This window comes from Falco biarmicus, chromosome 7 (genome assembly GCF_023638135.1).
Source record: "Falco biarmicus isolate bFalBia1 chromosome 7, bFalBia1.pri, whole genome shotgun sequence".
Lineage (NCBI taxonomy): Eukaryota > Metazoa > Chordata > Aves > Falconiformes > Falconidae > Falco > Falco biarmicus.
In genome coordinates, this window is record NC_079294.1 from 19,972,263 (window position 1) to 19,984,466 (window position 12,204).

A 12,204-nucleotide genomic window follows, 5' to 3' on the forward strand; every position below is an offset into this window, starting at 1 on the left:
TCAGTGGACTCCAGGTAGCAGAGAGGTACGTGTGGTTTCTGGATGGGATATTCTGTCTTAAATTTCAAAGTTGTCGTGCTCTGCACCAAACCTTTGTGCTGCCGCAAACCTTCGAGATATCTTCATATTGACATCCTGGTTTAGCAGACTGTATGTACAATCACAGCTGTGTGTTTAGTCGCTCCAAATGGAGTTCAGTGCTCCCTGTGCCTTGGTAAACAAGAAGCAGATCTCTGGGTGCACATCCTGCATTCAGAACAGCACCGATACTGGATCAGCAAGGAATACACACATTACACCCTGCACTTTCATAGTGGTGTGTGGATTAGAAGAAGGCTGTAAGGCATAAATGCCTGAGCATCACTATTAGACCTTTTTGGATAGCTGTCAGCCCATTGTGGACAGTATGATAAGCCACAGTTTTAGGTATATTTAGTCAAAGTTAAGTGCTAGATATACAACACTGATCTCCTGAAATAAAGGATGGAAGTCTGGCATGTACCTCCCTGAAAAAATAAGCACAGCATATGTTTATTTTGCGATGTGAGGTACTGTCAAGGTACTGTAGCATTATTATTCTTTTTTACATAAAAACAGTTTTGATTTTTTTTAACCTCTAGTACAAAACTAAGTAAAGAAATGAATTCTTGAATTTGGGTTGTATTGATTATAGGGGAAAAAAAAGTATTGATAAGCTATTACTTTTCCTTTTTTTTGTTCTTCTATAAATATGTCTCATTCTCTTGTCCTTTTATCTTCATTTTCATTTTTCTCCATCTCTCTGTCTTTTACACTTCTGGATGAAAAGTTACATACTGTTTCACCACCCTTTTGTGTTGCTTCCATTGTGTATTTTCCCTAAAACTTAATAAAATATGGCTAAAAATATTCTTCTAGGTAGACATAGGGTAAGCATAATCCTCACATGCTGTTTGTTGAAGTCAATAACAATAATGACACCATCTATTTATATGTATACACCAGTCTTTGTGCAAACATTTATACCCACAGTAGGTAGCAGCCTTTTCGTACATCTGATTTGTAAACTTCTTCATTAGAATTATGGTGAAATGAGACTTTCAGGAGCACAATTTCTCTGTAAGGAAAGTGAACTGTTTAAAGTTCTAGGATTGCAATTTATTTCATTAACAAATTACCCAATTAATTTTAACCTGATTTATTTATACTACTAAACATAATACATTGTATTGATCCTCGTAAGTAAAGCAGCTGAACGTTACTCTGTACAAGTAGCCAGTACAGTCCTTGCCTTGGTTAAGTCAAGGCATGCCGTAGTCTTGCAAATCTATTCCCCCCTGACATGAGAGGGAGGATGAGTACAGTTATCTTTTGAAACTTGACTTTCACATTGATAGTTGTATTGCTCAGTGCCTGTGTAGATCATTTAGCCTCGTCCATATTAAAAAAAAAAAAAAAGAAAAAAGTAAAAATGGAGAGTCCTAAAACTTTTTACAGAAGGGCCATAAACCAAAGGCATCTGAAGCATATTTCCCACCTGCCATCATCAATATCTGGTATATGAAGCCTTCCATTAGCCTTTTATTCCAGGTAAACGCAGTTACCTGAACATTGCTCCATGAGTATATAAGGTTAAGTTTTTAGGCAGCATGATAATGATTATTCTTCTGAAACTAAGAGGCAGAAGTTTAATTGATACTAAAAGAACAAAGCAGAGGCAATCCACACTTCATGAGCTTCAGCCTCAGAACAGAGCAGCTTTTCTGATCTAGTCCAAGAGCCCTGTAACTTCTGTAGAGCTTGGACATTTTTTTCCACAGTTTATTCATTTTGAACTAGCTGATTATTTTGATAGCATTGACTTTTCAGATCACACTGAAGTGCTGTCAGGACAATATTTACAAAATGGGAGCAAATCCATCATCTCTAGTACAACACCTGTCTCACTGCTTTATCCCAGTACCAGTACCCTGAGAAATCAATATTCTTCACAGAACTGTACCAGTTTCACCAGCTAAGCTTTACAAAATACCCAAATTTGAAAAGTGAGTTTAATGTAATTCTCCATTTTTGTTAGAATCAGAAAATTATGGGCATCACAAGGGGCAGTTTGATGACATTAAAATACTTCAGAACATCTTTTTGGAATTACAATTAATCAAAATAAGGTCAGCGTATTTCTAAAATAATTGCTCAAATAAAGGAGAGTACAGAGGTACTTCAGATTGTCCTTTAGTTGCTGAGTTGCTTCATTTTAAAAGCCTTAAGGCTTCAGCCAGTAATTCTTACATTTTTCTCCCCTTAATGAAATTCATTCCCACTACCGGCTAGCCATTTATTCCCTTCAAGTATTGCATGGCAGAATGCCAGGGACATACTGTTCAACTTTTCTCTAATTGGTGTGATTTTGCAAGCAGACAAGAAGTAAAATGAAGACACAACATGCCTGCTAAAATTAGAAGCATCACTTTTGTATGAGATTTTGTGCATCTGTGAACAAAGGGTGGGTTTACTAGGCTTTTGATAGCTGCCTTTTCTGTGCTATAATTTAAATGGCTGTGTCTGCAGTCTTTTCCAGTGCCAGTGTACAAGGTTTCATGAGCTTTCTAATAACTTCTATACTGTGTATCACAGACACTGATATGCAGTGATGCACAGATGTATTAATAGCCATCACAAACATGCTTTTCTAGTTGCTTTAACAGGTTTTATCAGTGTTTTCATGGCAATACCTATTTCAGAGATGCAACATGAATATTTGCTTCAGGCTGAAAGTTGATACAGATGGATGTGAGCACAGTGATGTTGTAGTTGTTATAATTAATTACTAACTAAATCACTTTGTGTTAACAAATACAAGTAATCTCCATTATAACACCACTTCACCGGAGCTGAACATTTTCAAATCAAGTAGGTGCGCTTTTTAACAAAACCTGTCCCTTTAGTGTGCAATGTTAGGTCTTCTGCCTTCCCAGCAGATCCAGAACCACGCTGATTTCCCTATCTGTAAAACAAGGAACACACTTGATACATGTCTCTCTTTTTTGGCATGTCTGAAAGATCATAATCTATAAAGTACATATCCACCCAAATTCTCCTGGCAGGAGTAGTCACGCATCCACTCACTTCTTCATACTTTCTGTGCCACAACACACTGCTAAGAGCAGTGGCCTCTATTACAAGATGAGATTCCCTTCTTCTGCTAAGACATACTGGAATCAAACCAATCTCAGTAGTTCTGACCCATGTGCCCCTTCCCAGTCCATCTAATCACACATGTAATAAATCTTTCTCACTTTCCCACTCTGTGAAGGGATAAGGTACATATTTTCCGCTCTGTTCCACATCATATTAAAAAAAAGTTCTTGCTGGCGCCATAAAAGCGAACAAGTAGTGAACACTTGACTGAGGGTGAAGTAATTCATATCAGTCTCTACAGGGAGGCTGAGCCAAATTACAGCTTATCAGTCATAGTTGCTAAGTGAAGGGAAAGAGTATGTTTGAAACAGCTATTAAAATACTTAGGACTATATAGCGTATATTTACATAAATAATTCTGACACACACATGCACTCACCCTCCATTAAGCAGAAATGCTCTCAGCAATTAGGAAAAGCTAATCTATTGCAAAACTTCTCTGTCAATTTATGGAAACTTTTCCATCGTTACTGTTTATGTGAATCCTCTGGGCTCAGTCCATCATCTTTTGTACACAGGATTCAATTCTGAAATGTTATTTTAAAAGCTTTTAAAAAAATAACTTCTTTTTTTAAGTTTAAACACAGGAAAGTTTGTATTTTTAAGAGATTTCAGAAGAAAAACTCATCCTGAAGCAACAAAATACTTGTTTTTTCTGTCTGATCCTATATCAAAGCTGTCACTTCTGGGTTTGGATACTTGGCATTCAGATCTACTGTCAACAATTTCACCATAACCAGGAACACAGACTTACTGAACAAATCTTTCATCAGTACTTTCAGACTTCAGTGTTTTGTCATTTATGTAGAGGCAGAAATCAAAAAACTGAGATCTAATCACAGCACACTGCTGTTCACCTTTTTTTTTTCCCCTTTCACTAGCTGTAATGACATGGAGCATGGTCTTTTCTCTTTTCTCTTTCCTAGATGGAATGGGCCGAGTCCTTGCTCAAGATGTATATGCAAAAGATAATCTACCACCATTTCCAGCATCAGTAAAGGATGGCTACGCCGTCAGAGGTAAACACTCACTTTGTAGACAGGCAGTATAGTGTCTGTAAAACCACTTTACAACGTGTTAGTTCACCCATTTTGAATCTATCTGTTGTGTGGTTTTTTTGAGATTTGATTCAGATCATTGCTGAAGTCACAGCTGTCTTGAAGGAAGACCATAAAGCTGAATTCAGATCTTTTAAGTGGATACATATGTACACAGCAGATGTACGTCCATGTGTGCTCATAGACATGCACCTGTGTTGCTAGTGAGTCTCTTGGAAACATAACGCGTTCAGGAGAGTAATAGAATGTATGTTTCTGAATGTCAGATTATTCTTCTATTCCTCTGCTGTTGATTTAATTTGGAATTTCTTGCTTTTCTGTTACTTTGTTCAACTGTCACAGATCCAGCTTCCTATTTGTGAATTATTTTATGATTGCATTAGAGAATTTTCAGAAATACATATCAGAATGTACTCTTATGGAGGCACTTCAAAAGAAGAACTCTTTTTTTACTTCGAAAATATTATTGTTGCCGTATATGATGTGACTGTACAGAGCAAGCAGTGCGTGGTTTCCCAGGAGACCTGAATCCATCCTCTGCTTTGTCACTAGGTGCTGTGTGATTTTGAGCAAGTTGCTCCTCTGTGCATCACTTATTCCATTTGGAAAGTGAGACCAATGATAGTCACCTCAGATACCTGTGGAGGAAAATTTAAATATACAATTGAACACTATACTAGTAGTTATTTCTTTGTGGTAGGGGCTGAATAATCGTAACACCATGTTGATATTTGGACACAATAGCCAACTTTTAAGGATATTAAAATATCTTTTTTGTTACTGGTAGCTGAAACAGTGGAAAGCAACTGTCCATGAAATAGACTGTCTGCAAACCCAGGCAATGGATGTAGTCCGATAGCTTCCCAATGGAGTTGATATAAAAAAAAAAATTCCAGGTCTGCAAGATGAGTTTGACTGCAGCTGTCTTCTGTGTGTGTAATGACCAGTAGTAGCAGCAAGGGAGCTCAAAGGTAGCCAGAGAAAGACGGGTAACGTAACGCTGAGAAAAGCTAAGAGGGGGAGCTCCGAGTACAATGCTGACTGACAAGGGCCTTGGAGTCGAGCAAACGCTGCCTTGCAACCTGCTTGCTACATGGTAAGGGAAAGAGGTATTTAAAAGACATGTAGATGTGGTGCTTAGGGACATGGTGTAGTGGTGGACTTAGTGGTGTTTGGTTTACAGTTGGACTCGATCTCAAAGGTCTTTTCCAACCTAAATGATTCTATGATTCTCTGATTCTGCAATCTCAGTAAACACACAGAATGACCAGAATGATCATGGAAGCCATCTTCAACAACTTCTGTCAGAACCAACACACAAGACCTTGATTTTGATGGTGGATTCAAATACAGTAACAGTGAGGGACTTGGATGTGTTCAGAGGAGGGCACCAAAGCTGATGGAAGGGGATGGATGGAAAGGATGTTCCATGAGGAGTGGCTACAGACTTTGGATTTGTCTGTCTTGGAGAAAAGGAAACTGAAGGGGGACCTCATTGCTCTCTGCAGCTTCCTGAGGAGGGGAAGGGGGGAGGGAGGTGCCAATCTCTCCTCCCTGATATTCAGTGACAGGACACATGGCAATGGGTCAAAGCTTGCCAGGGAAGGTTTAGACTGGACATTAGAAAGCATTTCTTTACTGAGAGGGTGGTCAAATACTGGACCAGGCTTCCTAGAGAAGTGGTCGATGCCCCGTGCCTGTCACTGATTAAAAGGCAGTTGGACAATGCCCTCAATAATTTGCTTCAACTTTTGATCAGCGCTGAATTGATCAGACAGTTGAACTAGGTGATCATTGTAGGTCCCTTTCAACTGAAATGTTCTGTTCTGTTCTGTTACTGTTCTTGTAGACCTGTTATCTCAGGATTTGAGAAACAAAGCTTGTAGGCAGAGATAAAATTGATGACATTAACAGTTATTTTTTCCAAAACATTAAGGATTAGCTTTCAGTCACATAAACCTGTCTGCCCACTTTCTTGTCCACTTTCTTCAAGTTATATCAGTTGTACATCACCTGTAAACTTTGCATCTGTATCATTATTAATGGGGGAATAAAATCTAATTCAGTAATATCAGGTTTAAAATAATTTGGCTATAAGGGAATTTTTTCTCTTCTTTTTCTGGATCATCCTAGTGCATTATTTCCCATGAAGGTATGAGAACTGTGTTCAGTAGTATTATATGCCTTATTCAAGAAGTAGTTGAGTCCTTTTCCACTTTCTTATTTTAGAGTTTGTTCTGAAGCTCATAATTAGGCTGTTCAATAGGCTTTTAAAGTTGTTAATCATTAGTCTTCAAACATGACTAAGTACTGTAGATCATCATCTGCAGAGTTGCAGCTGATGTATGAGTACAGATGTGATAAATCACTATACAGACTGAATGGACATCCTTCCTGAAAGTAATTCTTCTTGATAAGATGAGGTTATCTAGCTGTATATTCAGGGCTTCTGAAATAAAACAGAATGTATTAAGATAACCATTGTCACTGATTAGACGTCATCTCTTGGAAATCAACTTTTGACAGTTAGAGATTTAAAATTAACAAAAAGACACATTTAAATGTGATGGCATGAACCCGGTTTGTCAGAACACCCTTGACAGCATGCCTGCTGTGCTTGGATGGGCAAGAGTTGCTTGTTCTCCATACGTACTTTACACCATGGTAGATAGAGCCTATAATACCACTAATGCAACTTGTTGAAAGACCTTTTAGGCAGGTAGAAGCTTAAACTTTGTCAGTAATGGTACCTTTGTTGTCCAGCTAAAAATACAGATTTGTCAAAATTAGAAGTCCTGGAGACTTTCAGTTTGTTAAATCAATGATCTCTGACTTTCAATTTTCAGAATGGCTTCAGTGAAAGATACAAGGTAGCTAGTTCAGTGCTAGCTCCTAAAATACAAAAAGGAACAGAACTCAGACTTCTAATGTGTCCGTCCAGGTTGTGTTATCTTAGCCCTACTGTGCTTCAGAAAATGCCAAACCTGTGTGGTCATCTATGCAATCTAACTGTGGCATTTGTCCATGTTTTCCTCCAAAGGCAGAGGGAGATTCTAAAATGTCAGTATTCCATTGTTGTCTAGAAAAAAGGTACATAACACACTTACAGGGTATGTGATGCCCCTGTGTTAGTTTCACATAAAGATTTGCTCACAGTGGACATTTTTACAAATCTTATAAATTACACAAATATACTCTCATGAACACTCTTAAATTTTTATTATTAATGTAATTCCTCCTAATCTTTTTTTCCTTGATCCCATATTGCCCAGAAAATTTCAGTTAACAGTACTATAGAACCTGTAATTTTCAAAACAATAAACACAACTTAAAAGGACCTAAAATGGGAAATATTTGCGAAACTTCTATAACCTTTGTCATGCTGACACTGAAGAGCTGAATCTTAGATCATTCTTTGGTTCTCCTTAATTTCTAATGCCATCGTTTGTTTTGGTTCAGCCTTTACCATTTGTATTGTCCATCTTAACAGCTGCTGATGGCCCAGGAGATCGATTCATCATAGGGGAATCCCAGGCTGGTGAGCAGGTGAGCACAATTTCTTTTCTTTTCTTTTCCTTTTAACATATTTCTCTTTTGTAAGATATTTCTTTGTATTTTTACAAGCCTTGCTAGTGCTCCAAATCTGAATACTCTTGGAGGTGGTGTGAAGTAGGACACAGCTGTACCGACCCTCCTGCTCTGTGCCTTGGGACATGAATTCAGAAAGTGAGGCAGTACGGTTACATAAGGAACTAACAAGGGTATCCCAGAATACTTCAGAGCATTGTGCTGACATGTCCGATAGGCATGCATGCAGTACTGTTCTGCCCTAATACAGTGTTAGAGGACATAAGGTTCCTACTGGCATCGCAATTCAGAAACAGATAAAAGCATGATTTAACCCCCTTTTTGCTGATAGATTTTTAAAGGGACATGAGCCCAATAACTTTCCACAAGCTGCTTGCATATTTCACACTAATACCTGCAAAACAAGGTGTAAGAATTTTGTATGAAGCCTTTACAGATGGGTAATGATCAGAACAATCTTGAGGAAGCCTGGCAGCAGCCTGGTTTGTGGTATTGCTCTTGTTTGTTTGTTAAATCAAGAGTGTTTGTGCACCTTCGCAGGTGTGTGGATTGAGTTTAAGAGCCAGTGGGGGCAGCAACCCTTCATGACCTGCTGTGATGCGTAAATATTCATGAATAGACACAATTTGTGATTTGCTCTCAAATTCAAGAGTTTATTTCATTAAATTCCTGTATTAATATTGGGGTAATGGGAAAAAAAAAAGTCAGTTATGTTCAACCATTTTTACTATTCTGTCATTTTAATTGCACCTGCTAACTTCTGTTCAGGAGAACATGGGTTAGTTCACAATGTTTCTCCAGCTATTTCATCCTGGTTTATAATTCTGTGCATTGTATGTGAAATGATGGAGAAAGGCAATATGTAACAGGCGAAACAAAGGATTGATCAGTTTTAATGAGGAATCTACAGTGTGCCCATTTTGACTGCTAAACAAAAAAGTCCAAGTAAAACAGATGTATTTCAAAAGTTGTTTCAGGTTTCAGAAGTATTACCAGTTGCAGAATTATTCAGTATTTTTAAAAATGGAGTTGAACTGCATCTAAATGCATAATAGACATTTAAGTTGGTTACTCATGATAGATACAAAGACCTGTGAAAATAAATTTTGCTGTAGTTCCCATCCATCATCATGAATTATACCTTGGTATAATAGACATCATCTTAATACGGAAATTCACATGAACTTAGATTAATGAATCTGTTATACAAAATATGTAAAATTGCTTTGAATACTAAACCAAGTAAACTAATGAATTCAGTATTTTTTTCACCTGCCTTGGACTTCTAGCCCTTCTGTCTGCATTTTCAAGCACTAGTCCAGAATCCAAAAGGCTGACAACTATTTCTACAACCTTTTTATGGTCACTATAAAGTAGCAAGAACCAGCAGAGCAACCTGCTGAATTATCACTCCTATCATTATTCACCTGTCATCAATATTAGCATTTTGCTAGTTAAAAAACATCACAGCACAGTGGTGCTTAAAACCAGGACTGTTAAAGGTGTGTGTAATGGGGAGGACTGTGCACAGATCTAAAGGTTTCAGTGTCCTAATCAGTTCAGCAGGTTTGTACAAAGGACAAAAGGGCAAATGGGAGCTTGCTTCCCTCCTCAAAATTCAAGAGCTCACAAATGTCTCTCTGCGGGGACAGTCTGTCCTCCCAGATTACTCAGAATAGGAACCCTCTCTGGCAAGGAACAAAAATTGGGTGGGAGGAGGCATGCAGAGAGAGAATAATTCCGATAGTACCAGTAGCGAGGTGGAAAAATGAGGCTGTTGACCTCTGAATAATTGGTCAAAGTTTTTTTCTTGGGCCAACACATCTTCAGGTTCATCTCCTTCCCAAGAAGTTATTTATAGCCTTGGAATGCTCCTCAGTCTCGTTTCACCCTTCAGTCACTCTCAGCAGCAACATTCTGCTTTTCATGTTACAGACCAATTAACAGAATGATTCACAGCAGGGAGTTCAAAATAGGTTTAGATTTGGCTTCTCTTGTAGGGAAGAAGGTTATGTAAATGCTACACAGAGAGGAAGGAAATGGGTCTGAGAATTGCAGCGAGGCCATATAGCCAAGTTGGACATTTCCCTATCAATTTATATTTCTTGTATTATTTTCTGATTTCCATTTCCAGATGGTCGTGTTTATGTTAACAACCATTTTTTATTTTGTATTGAGGAAAACTTTCAGACGCTGCCCTGTTTTGGGGAGGTTAGGGCACATTTGAGAGTACTGGTCACAAGCCATGCACGTGGCCTCTGCATGAAAAACTCAGCCATGGGGAGCAGTCGTTTTCTTCCTATAGACTTACACAGCTGGAGCTTACTTACCATTTCATGGAAGACCTTCTAAATACATTTGTAAGAGGCACTGTGACTAACCAGCTGTAATACAGGATTGAAAACAGACGTTTTCCACCATTCCATTAACTTGGGCCTTTTTATAGAAAGGAGCACGGGTCATCGTAAATCATGCGCAAGAGAGAATGCCTGAGGTGGGGGCTGTGCTCCGTAGATTACTTCTGGGTTTTATCCAGTGACTAACATTAAATAGATTATCAGTGATGAAGGCAAAGGGCAGAACCCAGTACTACCCTGTTCCAGGTAAGTGTGAGCTCTCAAAGGCCTTTAAAAGAGCCTCTGTGAAATTGTTGTACATTAATATGCTTTCTGAGAAGCAGTCATTTCTTTATCTTCATAGTCTCTAGCGCAGAAGAACACAGCCCTAGAGATTAACACACAAATCTGGTGGTTGACTTTTGCTCATAAAGTTAATATCAAATTCTCAAAGGACAAAAAGTGAATTAAATACATGAGCAGCACAACCAATTCTAAAAACAATTGTTATTGTATCATAAATTTGTCTAAATGTTTCACATCGTTACATCTCAAAAAATTAACTCATCTAGTAATAAACTCCAAAAGCATGGATAGTTACAGTGCATTTATCACCGTAGGCACTGATTTCTGGCACAGCTGTAGACATTATTTATTCTTTGTGGTTCTTGAGGCTGAAAAAATCCATTTTAAATGGGACATTTTTTTATGCAATACGTTTTTCCTCTGAAAATTCTTGTTGAAGACATCAGTACTGTAGTAAGTTCAAAACAATATTACCTGTTGTTAATGTACCTATAGACTATACCTACAACAATATGCAAAAGAGGTCCCATAATCCAAGGCATAAGCTTTGCCTTTTGCAACATCTGTGTTCATAAAAATTAAAATAACACACTAGACAAGACTATTTTCACTTTTAAGCATCTTCAGTATAAATGGCAGCATCTCAGCTATTCATCCACAGCTCCTTGCATAGTCTGTGGTGAAAAATAAATACCATTCTTAAAAAAGAAGTATTATTTTTGTGTTATCTGGTTTAGATACCTGCTTTAGGATGACATGAATCTTGCCCTAAAAACACACTAACCATGGCACATGGTAAGTGTGGTTGTTTTGGTGGGTTTTTTTCATTTATTTGAGCATTTTTATGTTCTTCTTGAAGGATGTTAGCTTTCCATCACCTGTAGAAAAGGGTCATGATCCAATCAACTCCAGGCTCGGTTGTTCCTTTGGGATACTATAGGTCACTGTGATATGGTGCTAAACCAGAGGGAAACCCTTTCCAGCTTCTCCCTAGGGCTTCTGTCCCAATGAGCAACCTTTGCAATATACACATTTCAAAGCAATACTCACATTTCAGAGGTTACAGCAGTGCAGAAATGGGAGTAGAAGAGTGGGCAAAGCACACACAGCTCTGCACAGCTGTAATGTTGGCCACCGGTCTAGAATTTGCAGATGTCTAAGAGCCTCCTGTCGCAAGTCAGGGAGTAAATGCGTGCTGGGTGGGAGCAGGTGACAGTGCTTGAGCAGTGCTGCCTGCAGGTCTGTGGGTTGCTACCAACTACATGCTAATCACAGTCAGAGAAGCCCTGGACATATTCCAGTGTTGCGTATGGAAGATAGAGTCAATCTGCACATGGATTACACATACAGAATATGTTGGTCTGAGCAGAGCTGTGTGGATCTGTGTGTAGCATGTTCACTAATCACAGTAAAGCCTAAATAAATGGGGCTTACTAAAGTGCTGCGGGGAGCAAGCACTCATTCTAGAAATGAAATCTCAATCCTCATACCAGCTTCCTTTAGTTGCATTTTTTCAGAAAGATTTTTATTTTAGTTATTTATTCCTTAAGTGGTCATGGTCAAATTACAGTTTTACCCTGGATTTTGGAAAATGTGTATTAAAATAGGCTGCCTGACTGGTAAGAAACTTTATTAAAACCATGTTGGTTGTTTTATCACGTCATTCTGATACTTTTCTATTCTTTTTATTGCTTCTGCTGCAACTTTGTAATGCACTGTGACTTTATATAACTGTAGAA

The 12,204-nt window shown here is 38.3% G+C and overlaps 1 protein-coding gene across 9 annotated transcripts in view; it reads left to right on the plus strand.

The window, feature by feature from the left end:
- GPHN (gephyrin) overlaps positions 1-12,204 on the plus strand; it is a 296,958-nt gene that overhangs the window by 247,769 nt on the left and 36,985 nt on the right. For all 9 annotated transcript variants that reach the window (XM_056345747.1, XM_056345749.1, XM_056345748.1 and 6 more), the window contains 2 exons: positions 4,104-4,196; positions 7,726-7,781. In XM_056345747.1, coding sequence (XP_056201722.1) covers positions 4,104-4,196; positions 7,726-7,781 — 149 coding nt within the window. The remainder of the gene's footprint in view (positions 1-4,103; positions 4,197-7,725; positions 7,782-12,204) is intronic.